Here is a 21,469-nt window from a genome sequence, read left to right as displayed (position 1 = left end):
AATCAGATGTTCCACAGTTTTCTCCTGTAGTGGATTTTGGCTTATCTTAACTGTTTTCCTTCCTTCTCTTACCCATATTCAAGAAATGAAAAAAAAAGGCTAACTGGTGTGCAATCTAAAGTCTGTTTGGATACAAGATAAAAAAAAACTCAATAGGCTTGTCAAGGGAGGGTTGACATTTGAGCATTGGGAGTTGTTTCCGATATCGTCAGCACTCCTCATGAGGTCATGTGGCTCATGGTAGTGCCTTGCTAGAGTAAATCTTGAATTGGTGAAAACTTTAAATGGACATAATGGCCATTAATGTTGACTTCAGGAAGACAGGATGCACCCTAGCCTTCCCTAGAGAGTTTTATGTACAGCTGCTCCATCTATATGAAGGGAAAGTGTAGCTGAGTCAGCTGCTGGTGGCCCTGTGTTTTAGGAACAGGTGCATGCAGACTGTACTTGGCTTACCTTTTTCCCTGGTTCCCTAGGAGCCACACAGTGGTCAGGGACACTGTGAAGACTTCCCTGGGATTTCTGGGGGCATCTCCCCTCCACTGCTGTGCGTGGTGCAGCTCTGCCCTTTCCCCCTCTGCTCACATGAGCCCGAGTCCTTGCCTTCAGGCTTTTGTGGGGCAGCAGCCACCGCTCAGCCTGGACCCAGAGATCCAAACTGTGAGGAGGGGCCGCTGCTGCGTCCCACCCCAGGCCGCAGGGGTGGCTGGCATGGACCGCCTCTTGTCATAGCTTTTTACTTCGTCTGGTATAAATACAGCCGCCCTCTCTCTCTTTTGGTTACAGTTTACATGAAATATTTTCTAACCTTTCACTTTCAACCTACTCTTGTCTTTGAATTTAATGACTTTGAATTTAAATATGTGGTTAGATCATGATTTTTAACGATCCTTTCTGCCACTGTTTATCTGCCTTTTGACTGGAGCATTTACTCCGTTTACGTCTAAGGTAACTTCTGATAAGGTTAGAAGGTTTTTCCTTTGCCATTTTGCTGTTTGGTTTTTGTAAGTTTTCTGCCTTTTTTCCCCCTTAATTATTCCTTTGTTGTCTATTTTGTATTTTTTAATGCAGTTTTGAGATACGTTATATATTTGTATACACACACACACACACACCATATGATCATCCAAAGTATACAATCAGTGATTCACAGTATCATCATGTAGTTGTGCATTCATCCCACAACCAATTTTGAACATTTTCACTACTCCAAAAATAAAAATAAAAATGAAAAAGAACATAAGAACATTCCATATCTCTTATCCCCCTGTTATTTATTTGTTTTTTGTCTTTATTTTCCTACTCATCTATCCATACATGGATAAAGGGAGTGTCAGTCACAAGGTTTTTTTAATTACACGCTCACGCCATAAAAGGTATATAGTTACACAGTCATCTTCAAGAATCAAAGCTATTGTAATACAGTTCAACAGTTTAAGGTATTATTCTAATATACAGCAGTTTAAGGTATTATTCTAATAAAAACTAAGAAGAGGTCGCTATGTGATGCATAAGAATAACCTCCAGGATGACTTCTTGACTCTATTAGAAATCTCTCAGCCACTGAAACTTTTGTTTTATTTCTCTTCCACCTTTTGGAAGAGAAATAAAGGAGGCTTTCTCACTACCACAATGCCAGGGCCAGGTTCATCCCTGAGAGTCATGTCCTGCATGGCCAGGGAGATTTACACCACTGGGAGTCATGTCCTATGTAGGGGGGAGAGGGCAGTGAGTTCACCTGCAGAGTAGGCTTAGAGAGAGAGGCCACATCTGAGCAACAGAAGAGGTTCTCTGGGGGTGACTCTTAGGCATAACTGTAAGTAGGCTTGGCTTCTCCTTTGCAGGAGTAAATTTCATAAGGGCAAGCCCCAATATCAAGGGTTTGGCCCATCAAATTGGTAGTCCCCAAAGCTTGCAAGAATATCAGGTCCTCCCCAGGTGTGAAAGTTTAATATTTTCACCTTTTCCCCCAGTCCCTCCAGGGGACTTTGCAAATATTCTTTTATTTTCTGCCCAGATTACTCTGGGATGTATTGGGGCATCACAATAACCTGTACAAACCAACAATATCTCGTTCTCTATTAAAAGTTCCATGTATTATGGTGTTTGAATAAACTGACCATACACGTTAAATTATATAGTGTGCTACTGAAAATACAAATTTTGCACAAAATAAATATCTCTTCCCTTGGTCTCACACAGAAGTTGAAGTTTAAAACACAGTCAATATTATACTTTATCTTTTAGTCTGATTTGCCTTAGTCCTAACCAGATCAGTTTCATTCATATCTCTAACTGAAGTTTGATCTCTTTTTCATCTTTTTTAACAGTTGCTGTATGGGGTAATGCTGACTTTCACAGCTGCAGAACTGTGGCTCTGAGTCTCAGGTGTCACACAAATAATGCCTATTTTGTGTTTATTTGACCTTTTGTAGTGAACAATTTTGAGTCCCTTCTCATTTCCATCTGTGCATATTTTTAACATTTTTTCTTTGTGGTTGCCTTGGGGCTTAAATGTAGCATCTTAAATATATAAAACTTTAATTTGATTTGATACCAACTTAACTTCAATAGCATCCATAAACTGTCTTCCTATACCCTTTTCTTGTCAGAAATTACATTGTTAAACATTTTAGGTCCCAAACCATAGGTTTATCATTACTTTTTATGTATTTGCATTTTAGATCCCCTAAGAGATAAAAAGTGGAGTTGCAAACCAAAAATAGAACAGTATTGGCATTTCATTTCACCCAGGTAGTTATACCTTCTGGAGATCTTTATTTCTGCATGTGCCTTCTATCTATTGGCTCGTGTCCTTTCCTTTCAACCTAAAGAACTCTCTGTAGCATTTCTTGTAGGGCTAGTCTAATGGTGACAAACTCCCTTACCTTTTGTTTATCTGGGAATGTCTGAAATCTTCCCTTTGTTTTGAAAGACACTTTGCCAGACATAGAATTCTTGGTTGGCATTTTTTTCCTTTCAGCACTTAATGTGCCATCCCACTGCCTTCTTACCTCCGTGGTGAGAAGTCAACATCGAATCTTGTTGAGACTCTTGGGCATGATGTGTTGCTGCTTCTTGCAGCTTTTAGGATACTCTTGTCTTTCTGCAGTTTGATTATAATGTGTCTTGGTGTGGGTCTCTTTGAGTTTAACCTGTTTGGGTTTGTTGAACTTCTTGGGTATGTATATCTTTGTCTTTGGTTAAATTTGGGAGGTTTTCAGCCATTATTCCTTTGGATATTCTTTCTGCCCCTTTCTCTCTTCTTTCTTCTGGGGCTTGCATAATATGTATATTGGTACACTTGATGTGATTCTATGTGTCTCTTAGGCTCTCTCCACTTTTCTTCAATCTTTTTTTTCTGCTCCTCAACCTGAATAATTTCAGTTGTTTTAACTTTAGGTTCACTGATTTTTCTCTTGGGTCCAATCTACTGTTGAATCCCTTTAAGGATTTTTTTTTTTTTAGATTTCAGTTATTGTGGTCATCAGCCCCAGTATTTGTTTGGTTCTTTTTTATGATTTCTATCTTTTTGTTGAAATTCTCATTTTTTGTTTGTCTGTCAATTTCCTGATCTCCTTTCCATGTTTTCCTTTAGCTCTTTGATAATATTTAAGGTAATTAAAAAAAAAAGTCTCTGTCTGGTATGCCCTAGGTCTGGTCTTTCTTTTGGTTTCTGATGCTTTATCTCGTCCCTTTGTGTGGAGCCGTGTTTCCTTTTTCTTTGTATGCCTTGTAATCTTTTTTTTGCACACTGGACATTGCAAGATTTTAACGCATTATCTCTGGAATTTAGTCACTGAGGTGTCTGTTCTTTTAGCTTGTATCCAGCTGGTGTTATGTTAGAGACAGCGAAAAGAAAAAAAGAAGAAAAAGAATTAAAAAGAAAGCACTTTTGCCAGTCTTTGCAGATTGGATCGTGGATGATTTGCTCCAGAACTTAGCCAGCCTAACGGTACGTCTAAAGAACAGCTTGAGATGAAAGCGTAGGGCCCTCCCAGGACTCTTCTGAGCGTGCGCCTTGTCCTGGTCGTGTGTATGAGGCTTTAGGAATTTCCTTGTTTACACAGATCCAAATGTGCCTTTTCCCCCAGGAAATATCTTTCCTCCCTGTCACCCAACTGTACGTCTTTATTTATTTATTTGGTATATATATTTTTTTAATTTAAGAAAACAAACAAATACACGTAGAACCACCAAAGATGGGTGTCTTAGTAAACTTAACCATAGGCATATTTAAATAAAGTATTCATATAATTATTGTAAAACCTGTGTTTGTACAGTTAGTTTCACAGCGCAGTAAGTTTCCTATATACTGTATATCTTAAAGCCAGTTTCCTAGGCAGCTGGATTTTTATTTTATTTTATTTTTCACAGTGCTTTAACTGCTTTAGAAGCTGCTTCTGTGTGCAGGGCAAGTTCTGGATGGCAAACCAGTGATGAGTGTCTTGGTTCAGTCCTTCAGACTGTGACAAGACAGATCGGTCCAGGCTCACGTGCACCCTTGTGTGTGCATAAGGGCATCTCGGCCTCCTCTGGAACTGGGACCAGAAATGCTCTGGCAGTGTGGGTGCAACTCAGCACAGAGCAGGGAGGAGATGGAGGAAGAGCCTGCAAGGATGCTGTGAAGCTTTCCCACTGTTTTTTATTTTTATTTTTGTTGACAAAACAATCCCACTGTTTTTAAGTTACCTTTCTTTTTTTTTTTAATTCAGTACTCATCCAGATACTGTAACCTTTTAACTCTCTCCTGGAGCTCTGAGAAAAGTGGTTCTTTCAGTGTTTGCTTATTGTTTAAAACTTCTGTTGGGGGACAGAACCTTGGAGCATCTCACTCCATCATCTTGGTCATGACAGCCACATGTTTAGTTTTTTTTTTTTTACGTTTTTGCATGGGCAGGCACTGGGAATCGAACTTGGGTCTCCGGCATGGCTGGTGAGAACTCTGCCTGCTGAGCCACTGTGGCCCGCCCTTTTTTTTTTTTTTTTTCCTGACATGTTTAGTTTTTAAAGAAACTGTCAAACAGTATTCCTTAGTAGCAAACCAGTGTGTGAGTGATCCACCTTCTCTACATCCTCACCAGGCCTTCAGTTTGGGCTTTATTATTATTATTATTTTAAATTTCAGCCATTCTGATAGGTAAGGGTATCCCATTGTGGTTTAATTTGTGTTCCCTTACAAATGGTATTGAACTTCTTTCTGTGTGCTTATTTGGGAAAGTGCCTTCTAGCTGGTTCACCTGGCATTTTAACTCCATGTTTTCAAGTGTTGTGTTCATATTCCTGAACTGATTCTTTGTTGACATGTGGGAACTTATGGAATGTGAGGAGCCATCTATCTTCTAGACTATTCTGGCTTCCTTTTCCCCATCCTCCCAACATAATTATTTCCTGGTCTTTGGTGAGACCCATGTTTCCTGCTTATGCCCTCCACGCTGTGTAAATATCATTTCTTTCTTGCTCAGTCTCCGCGAGAGCGAAGATGAAGCAGCTGGTTTCCTGCTGGAGTGCGACAGCTCCGTGGTGGGTGCCTTGCAGAAGCACCTGATTCTCTACAAGATCCGGAGGAAGGTTGTGGTCGAGCCCTGCCTGGAGCTGAGTGTGTGGGCAGTGCTTCCTGGTGCGCCGGAGGCCAGCGGGTCCGTGCCCCTGCAGGAGAAGGCGGAGGGAGCCACAGTCCTCGCCCGTGACCCCAGGACGGCCTGTATGGGCTGGCGGCTCCTCGCCCCAAAGGATGCCCCAGCGCAGGATTTGGTGCCTGGCAGCTGGCCTGGGGCCCTCCGGGACTACCATCGGCACCGGTACCGACAAGGTAAGGAACAGAGCCTCCCACGTGGCAGGCGGCAGGAGCAAGGGGGTCCTGGTGCTTGGCAAGACCGTGGCCTGGGTGTGGTTGAGCAGGTGGCACCTGTCAGGCCAGGTCACAACCCTGCCCTCTGCACAGATACACCTAGCCAGAGCAGCTTCTGAGACAGGCACATCTAGGGCATTTCCGGAAATTTTTGCTAAACCAGAGCTGGCAGAGCTATTTTGTGAGCTGCGTGCAGAACATCTAACTCGCCTGTCATTTCACTTGTGATTCTGCCCAGTGAGGGCAGGTGTGAAAGGGGGATGATTACGAGGAGGTGGGCCCCAGTCCTGGTCAGGAACTTACGGGCACCTCTGCTTGGTATTATACTCAAGAGAGCTGGTGTCTTCCCGTTACTGCTGGAAGGCTACTGAAGCTTTGTTTGGCAGCAGCATGGAGGGTGGGTTGGTGGAGGGAGGGGGCTGTGAGTGGGGTGAGTGTGTGGATGCCCAGGCACAGGGTGGGTGGGCAGGCTCAAGGCACAGGGTTCACCTAGCATGGTGGGATTGGGGTGCTGGGGTTGCCCCAGGGATGATGGCAAATGGCCAGCCCTGTCTAAGCTGTGAGAGGAGGAACTGAGTGTGTGTTAGTGATGAGAGGGTAGAGCATGGCATGTGCAGGGTTGCGGTGCAGCCACCATCTCTTTCAGGGCTGGGCCTGTGCATGCTGGGCCCTCCTGGGGCTGGGCTGATGGTGGAGGGCGGGGTCGGAACAGGGCAACCGCTGCCCTTCCTCCAGGTCTGGCCCTCCCAGCAGCATAGCTGACACCCCCTTAATCCTCACTCTGCTCTGCTCAGAAGTGCAGTCGTGGCTCTCACCGACTTTCTCCCCCACCTTCACAGGAGTCCCGGAGGGCGTCCGGGACCTGCCGCCAGGCGTGGCACTACCCCTGGAGTCCAACCTGGCCTTCATGAATGGTGTCAGCTTCACCAAGGGCTGCTACCTCGGCCAGGAGCTGACTGCCCGCACCCACCACATGGGCGTCATCCGTAAACGCCTCTTCCCTGTGCAGCTCTCGGGCCCGCTCCCCGCCGCTGGTATCGCAGCAGGCACCGCTGTGCTCACCGCATCGGGGAAGGCAGCTGGCAAGTTCAGGGCAGGTGAGGGCGACGTGGGGCTGGCCCTCCTGCAGTCAGAGAGGATCAAGGGACCCCTGCACATCCAAACCTCTGAAGACAGCCAGGTGACCGTGACTGCTTCTGTGCCTGGTTGGTGGCCAAAGGCCACCAAGTGACTCTGGCTGTCCTGTCCTCTCCCTCACGTGGCCTGCTGGGGTGCCAGGCTCTTCTGTGCCCTGGCCATGTGCTCTGCAGCTGGCATCTGGGGAACCTGGGGTGAGGCGGTCAGCTGCAGCGCCTCCAAGGACGCTCCCCTGTTGCACACATGCCTTGGAGAGCCTGGCGTGGGTGAGCTTCTTGGGCCACAGGCCCCATGTGCTGGCGTGCTACATCAGGGCCTGGACACCCAGCTCCCAGCCACCAAATGTGACCTTTCCTCCTCTCCGGCTCTGGGCATGGGAGCAGAACCCTGCCTGGGATTGGAGAGGAGAACGTGAACCCGCCGTGCCCGTGGCTGTGCTGATGTGTCCTTGGCTCTGCCCAGACCTGAGATGGGCTGGCACACAGGTTCCTTTGGAGCTCCAGGGCAGGGCAGACACTTTTGTGCAGTGAGCTGGTGCGGCAAGGAAGTGGACTCCAGGGCCTGTTCCTGGGCTTCCCGCGTCCCTTGTGTGGTGTACTTGAAATTAGCCTTAGTGGGGAGGTGGGCCGTGGGGCGCTGAGGCTGGGGCAAGGCCTGAGGGGTGGGATCGCCTCCATGCAGCTGGAGCGCTGGTTTACCCCTCTGCCTGATTGAGAGAGTTGAGTGTGCCCAAACACCCCTGCCATACGCACATGCACACCCATCCTGCATGCACACACACACACACACAGGCTGCTTCACATACATGCGCATCACAGGTGCACACATTTTACCACAAGATGCTCACACTGTATGCACACATACGTGCTATATACACCACAAGGTGCATGCACATACGCCATATGCACACCCACATTGCACACACAGATACGCTACATGTGTATGCGTGCACATGCACACGTCACACGCACATGGACACTGAACATGAGCCGGTCCATCCTCTCCTGAGTGGGGCCTTAAATGCACTTGCCCAGACTTCTGCTGTCAGGAGCATCGACTCTAGGGTGTTCCCCAGATGTCACCCTACGCTGATCCCTCACAGTTTGCACCCCACTCTTGGCCTCTGCCACCCTGGCCCCTTCTGCTCTGCTCTCTGTGACCAGTGCTGAGGGCACTGAGGACAGGTATGGCTGCCCTGGGTCAAGAAAGGCTGCTGCAGCCTTGGCACTGAGGTGCTTCTGCTTATGACTCTGGACTGACTGACTTATTTGCTGTTTTTCAAAGTGCAGCAATGAGAGAAATGATTGCTACGGTCAAGGAATGGGGACCCTTTTCTCCTCTTTTAAACCACTGACTAACATTGTCCTGTTGCAATGTGAAATTCATGGTAATAGTGTGTCTCAGCCGAGGCATCCAGAGTGACTATTAAAGAGTGATCTGCAAGCTCCCAAGTTGGAATACCGGCTTTATTTTGAGAGGCAGGAGGCTGGGACTTTGTTTTAGGGAGTGCAGTAGACCAGAAAGCCCGGATGGCTCTCCCTCTCAAAACACCTCGGGCACATTTAATTAGATATTTAGCAAAGCATTGCCAGTGTTTTGTGGGCTGACAGGAAAGGAAGAGAACCCCTAAGGGGCAGGCGAGGGGAGAGCCTGAGCCAGGGCGGAGTGGGCTGGCACGTGGCACTCTCTGTGTGGCCTGCCATGATGGGGAAATCTCAGCCGAGACCCCCCGAGAGCGGGGCTTGTGCAGTGACATCGTCAGTACGAGGCTGAGCATGGGGGAGTCTGTGCAGCCAGGGACTTTTCCACCTTTGGCAGAACTGGTGGGATTATCTTTAAAGATCTATAGCCATGGCTTTCCTGCAGACTTCAGCTTCAAACTGAAATGGAATTCGAAGTCACCTACCGGGAAGTTTGAGGAGAGTGTGTGTGGGAGAGGAAAGTGGTAGAGTCTGCAGGACCCATGTAGCTGGAGCTGGGGCTGCTGGCCCATGGGGAATGGGGCATGCCAAGAGGAGAGAGCCTTTGCGGCCCAGTCTACGTGCAGGATGTTGAAAATGGTTCATTGGCCTGCTTCTGGGAAGTAGACCCTGATGGGCCAATGATAACAGTTTGCAGGTGGGGACTAGACCAGCCAACAGGGGCATGTGGACCCTGCCTTTGCTGAGGAGACAATAAAGCACTCTGTCCCCTAGCCCTCAACAACCCCATGGACCAGAGGGCATGGAATGGGCCATAAGCAGCATCCTGAGGTGCACATGTCAAGGCTGGTGCTTTTAAGAAGGCATGGCAAGGGTCTCCTGGCGTTGCTGCTTGCTGCAGTGCTTGAGAAGGCATGTTCTCTTGTGGGAAACCTGCTCTGGTGGAAAGTCCAAAACAACCCTCTGGGTCTCTCCCAGCTTTGTCTTCTTGCTTCCCTTTTCATGTCTGTGAAGGGAGAAAATAAAGCACAGCAGTCTTCTTTTATTGAAAGTGGGGATAACGCAGAGGTGAAATTTTAACAGGAGCTCTTCAGCTATCAGAACCATTTTAGCAGTATGTTTCTCTGGCTGCATATAGGATCAGTAAGCAATTGTAATTGTACTTCTTTTAACCCCCAGTGGCTGTCCCTTTCAAGCTCACCTTGAGGGTTAGGTGAGGATTTTGGCCAGTTTCCTCTCTCCATGAGCCTTGTAGTAAGTGTGACTGGGGGCCTAGGAGCTCTCAGCATTGCAGAAAAGAAACCACATCTGGACTTCGTTCCTGGGACAAGTTGGGGGGATCTGCCAGAGTCCAGCTGTGGCTCTGTACCCCCAGAGCACAGAGACACATCTCTTTCTTAGTGGAAAAAATTTTCTTGTTTGGAAAAAATGTGTCGAGTTCTCTAAGTTGTCATGATGCTCTCTTTGGTAGTATCTGCAGAAGCATGGTAGCTGTAAGCATAAACCTTTCTGGAGAAAACCCCTTTGACTCAGACTTCAAAGAACTTTCAAAGCAAAACTTCCAAGGAATGCTTGTTCATTGTAAAACAAGCACACAGCAAAAACAAAACAAAACAAAAAATACAGAAAACCCCACAAATGAACAACAGCAAAAAACCTCAACATGAATTTAATCCCCAAAGGAACAAGATAACATGAATGAAGAGGAGAGCCAATAGATGAGTAGAATCAAGTCCACGAATTTTCAGATACTAGAATAACCAAACAATTAATAGAAGTATGTTTACTTAATAATACTTATTTTAAGAAATAAAATAAGGAATTGAAGAGGTAAGAGACAAAAGGACTAAAAAGATTTCAAAAACAGAAATTTTTATATAGCAATATTAAAAACAATCCGAGTGATAGGATGCAGGAGTGTGTACTGGATGCAAGGATGCCTGGGGTCCAGGGGTGCAAGGTGCAGGGTCGTGGGGCAGAGCAGCCACTGTGCCCTCAGCGGTGTCAGGGACCACTGGCAGGCATTTGGGCAGGAAAACTCTAACTCGGTGACCTCCTGTGGTGCTGCTATGGGATTTATTTTCCACTTGCTCCAAGGAGGCTGGCAGGGCAGGAGCTACCCCCTGCCAACACCTGGAAGGGAGGGGTCTCATCATTTGATGGGGCACCCTGGAACTGAAGCCCCAACAGGCACTGTCCCAAGGCCCCTTTCCCCAGAGGCGCAGGGACATCACCTCGTAGGGGCAGGGAATAATTCCCAGCTACTGGGGAGAGGCAAGGCCAAAGCCAGGCCTCCACAGGGGGTCCTGCCACAGTGAGGCAAGAGATCACTGCTGTTGGGCCCTCCTTACCTGCAAATGTGGTGATGAGGGTGGGGGGTTAGGGAGCTTGATTTTGCACAGGATGAGGGCTCAACAGATGGACTGGTCGTCTGGTCGGTCATCAGCAGTTACCACCCTTAGGGCCACACCCAACTTCCCGGAGAGAGGAAGTGTGGCCACGTTGTGTCTGGTGTCCCAGGGGATGTGCTAGGGTGTCTTTTCTAGTGAATCTCAGATAGGCCAGTCCGTGTAGCTTGTATCAACTGGGCTAGTCCGTGGTCCCCAGTTTTTTCGGTCGGGCACTCCAGGTGCTGCTATGAAAATAGTTTGTGGATGTGGTTAACACCTACTGTCAATTGACTAAGGAAAGATGATCCTCCATTACGCATGTGGGACTCATCCAATCTGTTGAAGGCTTTAAGAGCAAAACTGAGGTTTCCCTGAGAAAGAAGAAATTCAGTCTTAAGACTGCAATATCAAATCTTGCCTGTGTTTCCAGCCTGCTGGCCTGCCCAGTGGAATTTGGACTTGTCTACACAGTGAGTGAGCCAGTTTCTTGAAATGTGTCTCCATTTCTGTGTCTATATCTATTCTGTATCTTTTTCAATAGATAGACAATAGAGATAGATAGATGATAGGTTGATAGAAGAGATAGATGGATGGTAGATAATAGATGAGACAGATCGACGATGTAGAGGTAATAGATGGATAGAAGGATAATAGACAGATATCCTACTGGTTCTGTATCTCTGAAGAACCCTGACTGATACAGGCGTTTCCCCATCACAAAAGAGAGAGGAGCAAGAGGTGAGGGCAAAAGCTGTCAGTGGTACCTCAGGGAACTTATCTACTAGAGATGTCTCAGGGGTCAGTCTGTAGTCCAGCCCCCTCACTTTGTAAGGAAGGAACTGAAAGTCCAGAAGCAGCAACACCCCTCCGACCTCTGAACAGGCCTGGGCAGTGGATCAGCCCTAGAGTGTCCACCTATTGGGACAGCCAGCACGACCAGTCAGGACCACCCTGCTGCGTAAAGGGAGCTAATGCGTGGGGGTGCAGCCCCTTGCAGGTGCTTCAGGACCTGAGGAGGAGGCAGTTAAAGGGCTGGGAGGGCGGGCCAGGTTCACACGTGCACGCCAACCACCTGGAAGAGAAGGTGGTGTGGGATGGTGTCGGGCGCGGGGCGGCAAGGTGGGCTGGACTGGTTCTTCCCGTGGTTTGGTGTGACCTGAATGCTCACCCCATATTGCTCACAGAACCACCTGGGAAGTTTTCTGCATACTACACGGAAGGCCCCAGCATGTGTTCGCACACAAATGCCACCACAGCACAGTCTGAGCTCGAGGAGCCCTGGTCAGAGCACAGGGGGCCTGGAGGGAGATTGTAAAGGGGGAGAAGGAAAGGGGCAGGGGCAGATAGGGTAGTCCTTACTGGGACAAATTTGAGCTTCCTCTGACCCGGGACCACAGGACTCCTTGCAGCACGTCTTTGCTAGTCCTCTCTCCTTACAGAGAAGGCGGCACACCCCCCCAACCCCCCTCACCCCAGCCTGCAAATGGTCCAGAGAGTGCCGGGCTGATGCGGCACACAGACCTGAGGTTGCTCTGGTATATTGGTAGGGTGATATCAGCATGTTTTCCAAATTCAAAGATTCCTGATCTGGTGCGGGAACGACATATGGTATTTGACATTTGGAGCCAAACATCAACAGCTCCCTGTCCCCCCTCCCCCAAGTGACAAAATCACTCTTAGTAATAATTATGAGATGCTACAAATAATCATGACCAGAAAAGAAACCCAGACAGTGTAAAGTTTCTTCCATTAAACTTTATATCTACAATCGTGCCAGTAAACATTAAAAAACAAACAATCACGACAGCACTCACAGAAATTTACCACTTGGCAGCTCGTGCTCTGAGTTACTGTTTTAGTTACAGACACAAAAAGCGTTCACTTAGCGTGACAGAATGGAAGTTACTAGAGTTCTGTGTCATCTTTTTATAATTACCTATCGTGGTGGTTTACTTCACTTCTACCATTTTAACAGGAATGTAGGACTACAGCCTTAGGACATGGACTGGCTTGGCTGATTCTGACCCACACAAATGGATTCTGAGTGTCTGATTCTCAGAATCAACTTTCACATAGACCACAACCGTTATCAAAAGAAACAGAAAAATGTGACACATGCATGCATACACATGTACCTACATATATATTACTAAGATTTATTGGTAATCGCAGCAGTTGTTTAAAACTTAGACTTCCTTTTTGGCAAGTGTGTTATCACTGACCTTGTGTAGTGAAATGAAACATAATTTGCCTGTGCATCTGCGGATATGAAAGAACATCCCACCTTTCCTTGGGTTCTCCTAAATTCTCTGCAGATGGGGCTTACCTTCACTCTCCATGCCTGAGGCCGACACCCTCCCTGCTCCGACTCCTGAGATGGGCTCTTCCAAAGCTGCAGAGCTGCTGGGGTCTAACTTAGAAACCAAAGGCAGAAGATAAAGCTGCTCCCACCCAAATCAGATCTGGTGATGGAAGATCCAAATTTAATGGGTTCTTTTCCTTCTTAGGGTCTGAGTTCTGGATTTTTCTCATATCAAAACCTCAGATATGTTAGAAGTTTTCCCTGCCTGTCCGTCCATTGTCCGCCTGTCAACTGTCTTCTTGTGTCTCCCCGACAAGGGTCCTGCCATTCCCCCAGTTGCCTTGAAGTCACAGGCCTCTGGGCCTTTGCACATGCCATTCCCTCTTCCTGAATGCCTGCTCCTCTCCCCTCACCCCACCTGAAAAACCTCTTGTTCCTTGAGAGCCATTTCGACCATCTCCTATTTAGAGCCTTCTTTTCTTGACTTTCTTCAGCCAGTAACGCCCCATCATGCCACCAGGGTCCCAATCATGTGTCCCTGTAGCCCCTGGCCACGCTGTTGGAATTACTTTCAACACTCATCAGCCTCTTGTCTCAGAAGACAGTGAGCTCCACCAGTCCTGGGCATGGACAGATATTGTGTGCCTCTTTATGGAACTGCTCATGCTTCTGCGTCAGGACCTCTGACTCCGCTGTCTACTTTGCCTTTTATATTTCACCTGTTTTCCTAAAGAAAAGCAGAAAAAGTATGGCAGGCTTAAGACACAGAAAGGCTGCCTCAAGTTGGCCCATGTGTTCTGTGCTCACTTGGAATTCGGGACTCCCCAGTCTGGTTTCTTGCTGCCAGGGAAAGCTGGGTGGTCTTTGCCCCTCTAAGGGAGCTCCTGGGTCCATGGGCGGCACTGTGGGTGCCAGATGGGTAATAGAGCAGAATAGCCTGTCTGCTCGACCTTGCTTTGTCTGCAAAGTCATTGCAGTGCTCTAGAAAGTATCTAGAGCAACTCCAGATTGTTTTCTCCACCTGGCTCTGCCTCTGGTTGGGCAAATCTCCTGGCTTGGGCCCTCGGTTTCTCTCTCTGGTCAGTGGGAGATGGGATTCCCAGGTCTTGGAGGGAACAGGGGCCCATCTTGAATGAGTACCAGCCTTCCTCATGAGCAAACACTTGGGCAGGTGAGCTGTGCTCAGTGCCTGGCTCAGGTGGGAATGTGTGGGGGTGACCCTGGGAGGCCAGGTCCTAGCTCCACACTAGGCATCCTGTGCCTGGGCAAGGGGTGCTGTGCCCTCCTGCCACCTTGCCACTGGACCCTGACACCCCTCACCAGTTGTCCTGATCGTGCCTAGATTGCAGCCACCATGTGCTGTGCCAGCCCCAGCCCAATAGATGAACGAGGTGGCTCTCAGTGTCTGTTCCCACATGCCCGTAGAATAGGGCTGGGGTTGCGGAAGGACCAGCAGCTCTGGGGACCTCCTCACCTCACCCTGCCCCTCCCACCCTCAGAAACAGGTAGGGGTGGGGAAAGCCAAGAGGGGCTAGCCTTATACACTGAAAACTAAAAACATCATTGAAAAACATTACAGAATGACTAAATAGTTGGAAATACATCATGCTTATGAATTGGGAGACTCATTGTTAAAATGGAAATATTCCCTGAATTGATGTACAGATTCAGTGCAGTCCCGGTCAGAATTTTTTTGGTAGAAATTGATAAGCTGATCCTAAAATTCATATCAAAATATGAAGAACCCAGGATAGCTTAAACACTTGAAAAAGAACAAAGTTGAAGGATTCCCACTTCCCTGTTTTAAAACTTACTACGAAAACTACAATAATCAAAACAGTATAGTACTGGCAGAAGGATGGACCAGAAATAAACCCTTGCATCTGTGGCCAATTGATTTCTCACAAGGGTGCCAAGGCAATTCAATGAGGGGAAAGAATAAATCTCTTTAACAAATGGTACTGGGACAACTGGATATCCATTTGCAAAAAAAGATTGAGGTTGGACCCTTATGTTGCACCATAAACAAAAATTAACTAAAAATGGATCAAAGACTTAATTATAAGAGCTAAAACTATAAAACTCTTAGAAGAAAACATAGTTGTAAATTTTTGTTACCTTGGGTTAGGCAATGCTTCCTTAGATATGAATTGAAATAGATAAATTGAACTTCAATAAAATTGAAGGCTTTTGTGGTTCAAAGGACACTATCAAAGTGAAGACACAGAGTGGGAGAAATATTTGCAAATTATATGTCTATAAGTGTTTAATGTCCAGGATACATAAAGAACCCTTATGATTGAACAGTAAAAAGACAACCCAATAAAAAATGAACAAAGGGCTCAGATACGTATTTTGCCAAAGAAGATATACAAATGGTCAAGAAGTACATGATAAGATGCTCAACATTATTAGTCATTAGGGAATGCAAATCGAAACCATAGTGAGATAATGCTTCACACCCACTGCAATGGCTATTAGCAAAAAAAGGAAAATAAGTGTTGGTGAGGATGTGGAGAAACTGGAATCCTCATACATTCCAGTTTGGAAATGTAAAATGGTGCAGCCACTGTGGGAAAGTCTGGTGGTTCCTCAAAAACTTGAAACATAGTTACCATATGAGTCAGCAATTCCACTCCTACATATGTACCCAAGAGGATTGGAACATACGTCCACACAAAAGCATGTACACAGATGTTCATAGCAGCATTCATGATAGCCAAAAAGTGAAAGCAACCCAAGTGTCCATCAACTGATAAATGGCTAAATACGATATATCCACACAATGGTTTATAATTTAACCATAAAAAAGGATGAAGTAGTGATTCATGTTACAACATGGATAATCTTGAAAACATTATGCTTAGTGAAAGGAGCCAAAAGACCTCACATTGTAAGATTCCATTTAAATCATAAGTTCGGAATAGGAAAATGTGTAGAGACAGAAAGCAGATTTGTGGTTGCCGAGAGTTGGAGGAGAGAGTTAGTTACATGGAATGCCTGTTAATGGGTATGAAGTTTCTGGGGTGGTGAAAATGCACTGGAATTAAATAGTGATGATGGTCACACAACCTTGTGAATATACTAAAACCCACCATGTTGTACACTTGAAAATGGTGAATTTTATGGTCTATGTGCAAATTTTTATGCTATCAGTAAAAAAAAGTTCTCCCTTCAACTCTAAAAGAGGTTGTGCAGGGTAAAACAAGATTCCCAAGTTACACACACCTTCAGTTCTAAATTTTGTTAAGGAATAATTACTAATTGTGTGGAATTCTTCAAGACATCTTCCCAAAGAAGCAGTGTTGTCTAGGCTGGGCAGAGCCAACCTGGTGGGTGATTGTGCAACCCCGTGGTAGAAAGCAGTAAAACTGGATGAGATGCACTTTATTTTTTCTTAGATGTTGGTGCTTGAGAAAGCTCTGCTGAAGTAAAAGCAGTGAGGGTGGATAATTTGTGGCTCTGAAGGGGCCCCTGGGTCACTTCTTTCTTTTTCTTTTACCGCAAAACCAAAACAAAATGATGTAGTTAGGTGAAATAAAGGTTTTAAACCTTACACTTCCAAGGTTTTTTTTTTTAACAAGCATTTTGGGAGATGGCATGGAGTAAATGATACATTTTTCTAATCATCAGTTGGTTAAGATCAAATACCAAAATCATCCTTTACAAACAAATGTTTACCTTTAGAAATCATGGCCCCACGACAGTTATTTTTTTGTTTTAATATTTTATTGAGAAATCTTCACACACATACAGTCCATACATGGTGTATAATCAATGGCTCACAATTTATCATCCCATAGTTGTGTATTCATTACCGTGATCATTTTTAGAACATTTGTATCACTCCAGAAAAAGAAATAAAAAAAAAGAAAAACTCATACCTCCCATACCCTTACCTCTCCCTCTCATTGACCACTAGTATTTCAGTCTCCCCGGTTTTTTACCCTTTATTCTCTCCATCACTTATTTATTTATTTACTTTTTACATGGGCAAGCACTGGAAAACAAGCCTGGGTCTCTGGCAGGGCAGGCAAGAATGCTGCCACTGAGCCACCATCGTACCATCCCATTTATTTTTTTATCCTTAATTTTTACTCATCTACCCATACCTGGATAAAAGGAGCACCAGACACAATGTTTTCACAATCACACAGTCACACTGTACAATCATTTTCAAGAATCAAGGCTACTAGCACACAGCTCAACAGTTTCAGGTATTTCTACCCAGCCACTCCAATACACAGTAAACTAAAAAGGGATATCTATATAATGTACAAGAATAGCCTCCAGGATAACCTCTCGACTGAAATCTCAGCCACTAAAACTTTGTGTTGCATTTCTCTCTTCCCCCTTTTGGTCAAGAAAGCTTTCTCAATCCCATGATGCCAGGTCCCAGCTCATCCCAGGATTTTTGTCCCATGATGCCAGGGAGATGTACATGATAGTTATTTTGAATACAGTAGAAACTACCTGAATTGATATTCCAAATCCTAATCAGTAGCTTGTCTGGTTAAATTATTAAGACATTTTGTTTACTGTCTTGTCTGCAAAATGGTATCGAAAAAACGCTTTATTGACATCTGCAGAAACTAAAATTTTGGCTCATGAGTTTATCTAAACTACTGAGATATTTTCAGAAACAAAAATACCAATCCAATAACTCAAAGTTACCCCAAAAGTATAATTCTAACAAGCTATACTTTTATAAAGACAAAAAAAAAAAAAAAACCCGAAATCTATTTGCCTCCTAAATATTATTTCTATCTTTAAGTGAACTGGCTGCATCTGCCTTTAAAATGCAATGGAACCTTTTTACCTAAGTCGGCATCACTATTAAAAATCAGCTTGTAATTGCTGGGGGAAATAGTACTCACTATGCTAAAATAGGGGTTATGTTATGTATAAAACCATTCCAAATTACAAAGGGATTGGTTTCTATCATCCTAAGGATTTTTTTAAATACATAGTTTAAGAAGAAATCATAAATATATTGGTAAAGATGGCATTAAACTTTTATTAATCCAACTAACTATATCCATTAAAAACCGGAGCCTTCTGCACAACCTGCCAGCTCCCCGTTCCTTTCGTCCACCTGAAAAAACGTGTCTTGGGAAGTTAATCTTTATCAAGAACATCAAGGTCAGGTTTTTTTTTTTTTTTTTTTTACTATACGCCTTAAAAAATGTTTTATGATCCTTACAAAAAAAATCCATATCATTTAAAATCATCTATTTGAATTATATGGCTAACATTTTTAGAAAATCAGCTCTTCAGTGCTGAGTCTAGAAAACAATTTTCAATGATCTTTGAATAATGGAACAAGACAATGTTGAGCCATTCACATGAGTGGTGTTAAGAGGTCACATCTTTAATGTTCAAGCCACAAGTTGTGACGTTTGGCATTCCTACATTATCAGAATTTGTTGTGTTATTTTCAGTGCCCATGGGTTGCACCTTGTCTGCAAGGTTGTGTGCATGCTCAACCAACTTAAGTCAGCAACTTAATCTTTGCTTCCCACGGTTCATTCTCATCTTCCAGCTGTTTTACTCTCTCTAGCAATTCCTGCGCTTTCTGCTTGTCTTTCAGCCGGCTCTTTTTCATAGACATGCTATTCCTCTCTCTGCGTCGAGGATACGTCGCTGTTTAAATTCCCAGGTGAACTCTTATTTTGCTTTGCTTGCTGGGAGGTGCAGCTTTGCCTCCTCCGCAGGACCAGCGGGCACCAGAGGGCACCAGCTGAGGAACCTGCTGTAAGCACTGCCATGTGCCTGAGACTGGGTAACTAACTACGTTCACTCCCGGCGCACTGGGGTGCTGTGATATTTTGCTCATTTAGGCATTCTCCCTTGCCATCACAGAACAGGCAGAAACGAGAGCAAGGTGATCAGTGGTTTCCACTCTAAATTGCCAAGAAATCTTCACGTGGACCGTGGGCTGTTTAATTTCCTAGGGATGGGCCACTCTCCAAGATCAGAAAGCCTCGCACAGTCTTGACGCTCTCCTGCGCCCCCAGCCCCGCCGCCCGGCGACCCAGGTCTCGCAGCCTGCGCGCAGGGAAACCCGCAGCCTCTGCGCGCCCAGTCACCGCGCCACCCGCTTCCCCTCCCAGCCTGGACCGCGCCCCTGGGTCATTGCGAGAGCTCCAGAAGTGTTGCCCCCAGGCCTCGCTCGAAAGTTATTTTCTTATTTCCCATTAGAAATAGGTCTAGAATGAGGACAGAAGGGTAGGAACTGCTCTGTCATAAATAAATTTATAGGAAGGTGGCGCTTGTGCAAGAGATGGTGTGCATGGGTAGCTACTGAGCTGGGGCCTGGTGAGCTCCATGGCTCTTGCTAGATGACCTCGGCCCCCGGGTTTCGCCTTCAGGGCAACCCGAGAGAGTCCTTCCCCAACATCTCTTCCTCTTTCCTCCAGCTAGGTCATTGCTTTCTGTCTCTCGGAGCTCCATTCTAGCCAGTGCTAGAGTTTGCACCCAAAAAAATTTATATTTGGGTGCGTTTTCTTCCAGGCTTTTCTGTGCACTTTTTCTTTGCAAAGTTGAGATCATACTGTGTATAATATTTTGCAACTTCATGTCTTACATCGTTTGTCTCTCACATCATGAGGTATGATGACTTTCCTATGTCATCATCATGACTACTTTTCCGTGACGTCTCACCCGTCTGGTATGTGGATATCGCGCGCTCAGCTGGGCCACTGATGGTGGACATTCCAATTTTTGTCTTTTGTGGATTTTTTCTTTATTTTGCTATTATAAAATAATATTTTGATATAATTCTTGTAGCTAAGCCTTGTGGGATGATTTTCAGTTTTCCTCGTTTAAGCAGTGGGACAAATGTGTGGGTACTGGCTTGCATCTTAGGTTTTTTCCTCGGCACTGTAATTTGCACACATCTCAGACCCCCACATGTTACCAGACAAAGGCCATGGATTCTTTTGCCCGATGTGCTCAATAACCAATTCCTGAGACACTGGGGTTTCAAAGGGAGAGTTTATTACTAGGTGCGTAATAGGAGAGCAGGTGGCTTAGCCACCCAAGATCTGTCTCTCCAAATTGCAGTAATTCTGATAGTTTTATTAGTGAAAAAGATGGGCAGTGCTCAGGATAGTGAGTACAGTGGCCCCAGCTGATGTAAGTAGAGGTGATCTAATTATTGAGTATGCGCAGATTGATTGCATGCTTAGTCACAGAGTGTAAGAAAACAGCCGCCTTGATATAATGATGGGCATGATTTTTAATATTATAATGAGGTCTAGCAGACTTGTCGGTCAAAGTCTAAGCTACTGCGCATGTCAGGCGGCCCCATTTTGGTTAGAGCCGGTCTCAATTATCAAGATTACTTAGGGCTTGGGGATGGGCTAGTTCCTTAATATGTTCCTTAACAAGACCCTTCCTTAATAAACATTAGGGGCTGTCATTAGTGATTACAAGACTCTAAAGTTGGAAAATTGCATTAACTGTGTACAAATGGTTAGTCACAAGGTTGTTTTTTGTTGTTTTTGTTTTTGTTTTCATATACAAAATACATTTATTCCATCACAATGTCACAAAAGCCTTAAACCAGTTCTGTAACAGTGTAAATACAATACAAAGTAAAAAACAGTACAAAATCTCATCAAAATCAGTTACAAGCATGGTTTGACCTAAGGCTAAATTCTCCACTGGCTTTTGACTTATGAAACTCAGCTGCCAATATACAAAGAGGGACAGTCATAGGATAAACTTTTCCATTTCCATAGGGAAAAACTGAAAGGAACACAGGGGTCACCAGATCTAAACAATTCTGAAAATCCGTAGGGTGTACTCCATTAGAGTATAAATCTACAGGATGGATTTTCTCCTTGGGGCTTGAGAAAGTGGCAGTCCCACCCTTTATGACTTTACACAGTGGTCCTTCTCTACCCAAACACTGGGGTGAGGGTTTTCACATATCCAAGCACTGGGAAGGTCACCTTGTTCCTGGTTCCACCCTCTCCAAGCATTGAGGCAGCACCTGGACTCTCTGCTGTCTCTGATGCATAAAAGTCACAAGGTTTTTATGATCACAGAGGCAGAAGATAAGGTTTATACAATCACCATCAGAGATCAAGACAGCTGGAACACAATGTAGAGATTTCAGGTATTTCCCTTTGTCTACTCCAATATACTAGAGAGCAGAAAGGAATATATGATGATTCAGTAATCAAAATTGTCCCTCAAATCCTGATTTCTCAGTTGCACACCCTCAAAGGCTTCTAAAGGGTGGAGTTTGTGTGCATGTTGCAGCGCCCACCCACCATGATTAACGAATGCTCCTCCCTTCCCCACAAGCAATTGGTGCTTATAATTTAGTTGGTGCATTGCATCCAGGAATGAAATGACC

At 45.3% G+C, this 21,469-nt stretch overlaps 1 protein-coding gene and 1 pseudogene across 2 annotated transcripts in view; one reads left to right on the top strand and one right to left on the bottom strand.

The window, feature by feature from the left end:
* IBA57 (iron-sulfur cluster assembly factor IBA57) overlaps positions 1–11,815 on the top strand; it is a 40,101-nt gene extending 28,286 nt beyond the window's left edge. For both annotated transcript variants that reach the window (XM_077137920.1, XM_077137919.1), the window contains exons 2-3: positions 5,466–5,812; positions 6,691–11,815. In XM_077137920.1, the coding sequence (XP_076994035.1) occupies positions 5,707–5,812; positions 6,691–7,082 (498 nt within the window). In that variant the 5' untranslated portion in view covers positions 5,466–5,706 and the 3' untranslated portion in view covers positions 7,083–11,815. The remainder of the gene's footprint in view (positions 1–5,465; positions 5,813–6,690) is intronic.
* A 6,641-nt stretch (positions 11,816–18,456) lies between these two features.
* On the bottom strand, positions 18,457–19,027 carry LOC143664386 (CCAAT/enhancer-binding protein gamma-like; annotated as a pseudogene).
* Positions 19,028–21,469: the final 2,442 nt, after the last annotated feature.

The sequence above is a fragment of the Tamandua tetradactyla genome, chromosome 20 (assembly GCF_023851605.1).
Source record: "Tamandua tetradactyla isolate mTamTet1 chromosome 20, mTamTet1.pri, whole genome shotgun sequence".
Classification (NCBI taxonomy): Eukaryota; Metazoa; Chordata; class Mammalia; order Pilosa; family Myrmecophagidae; genus Tamandua; species Tamandua tetradactyla.
This window is presented reverse-complemented; position numbering and strand designations above follow the sequence as displayed.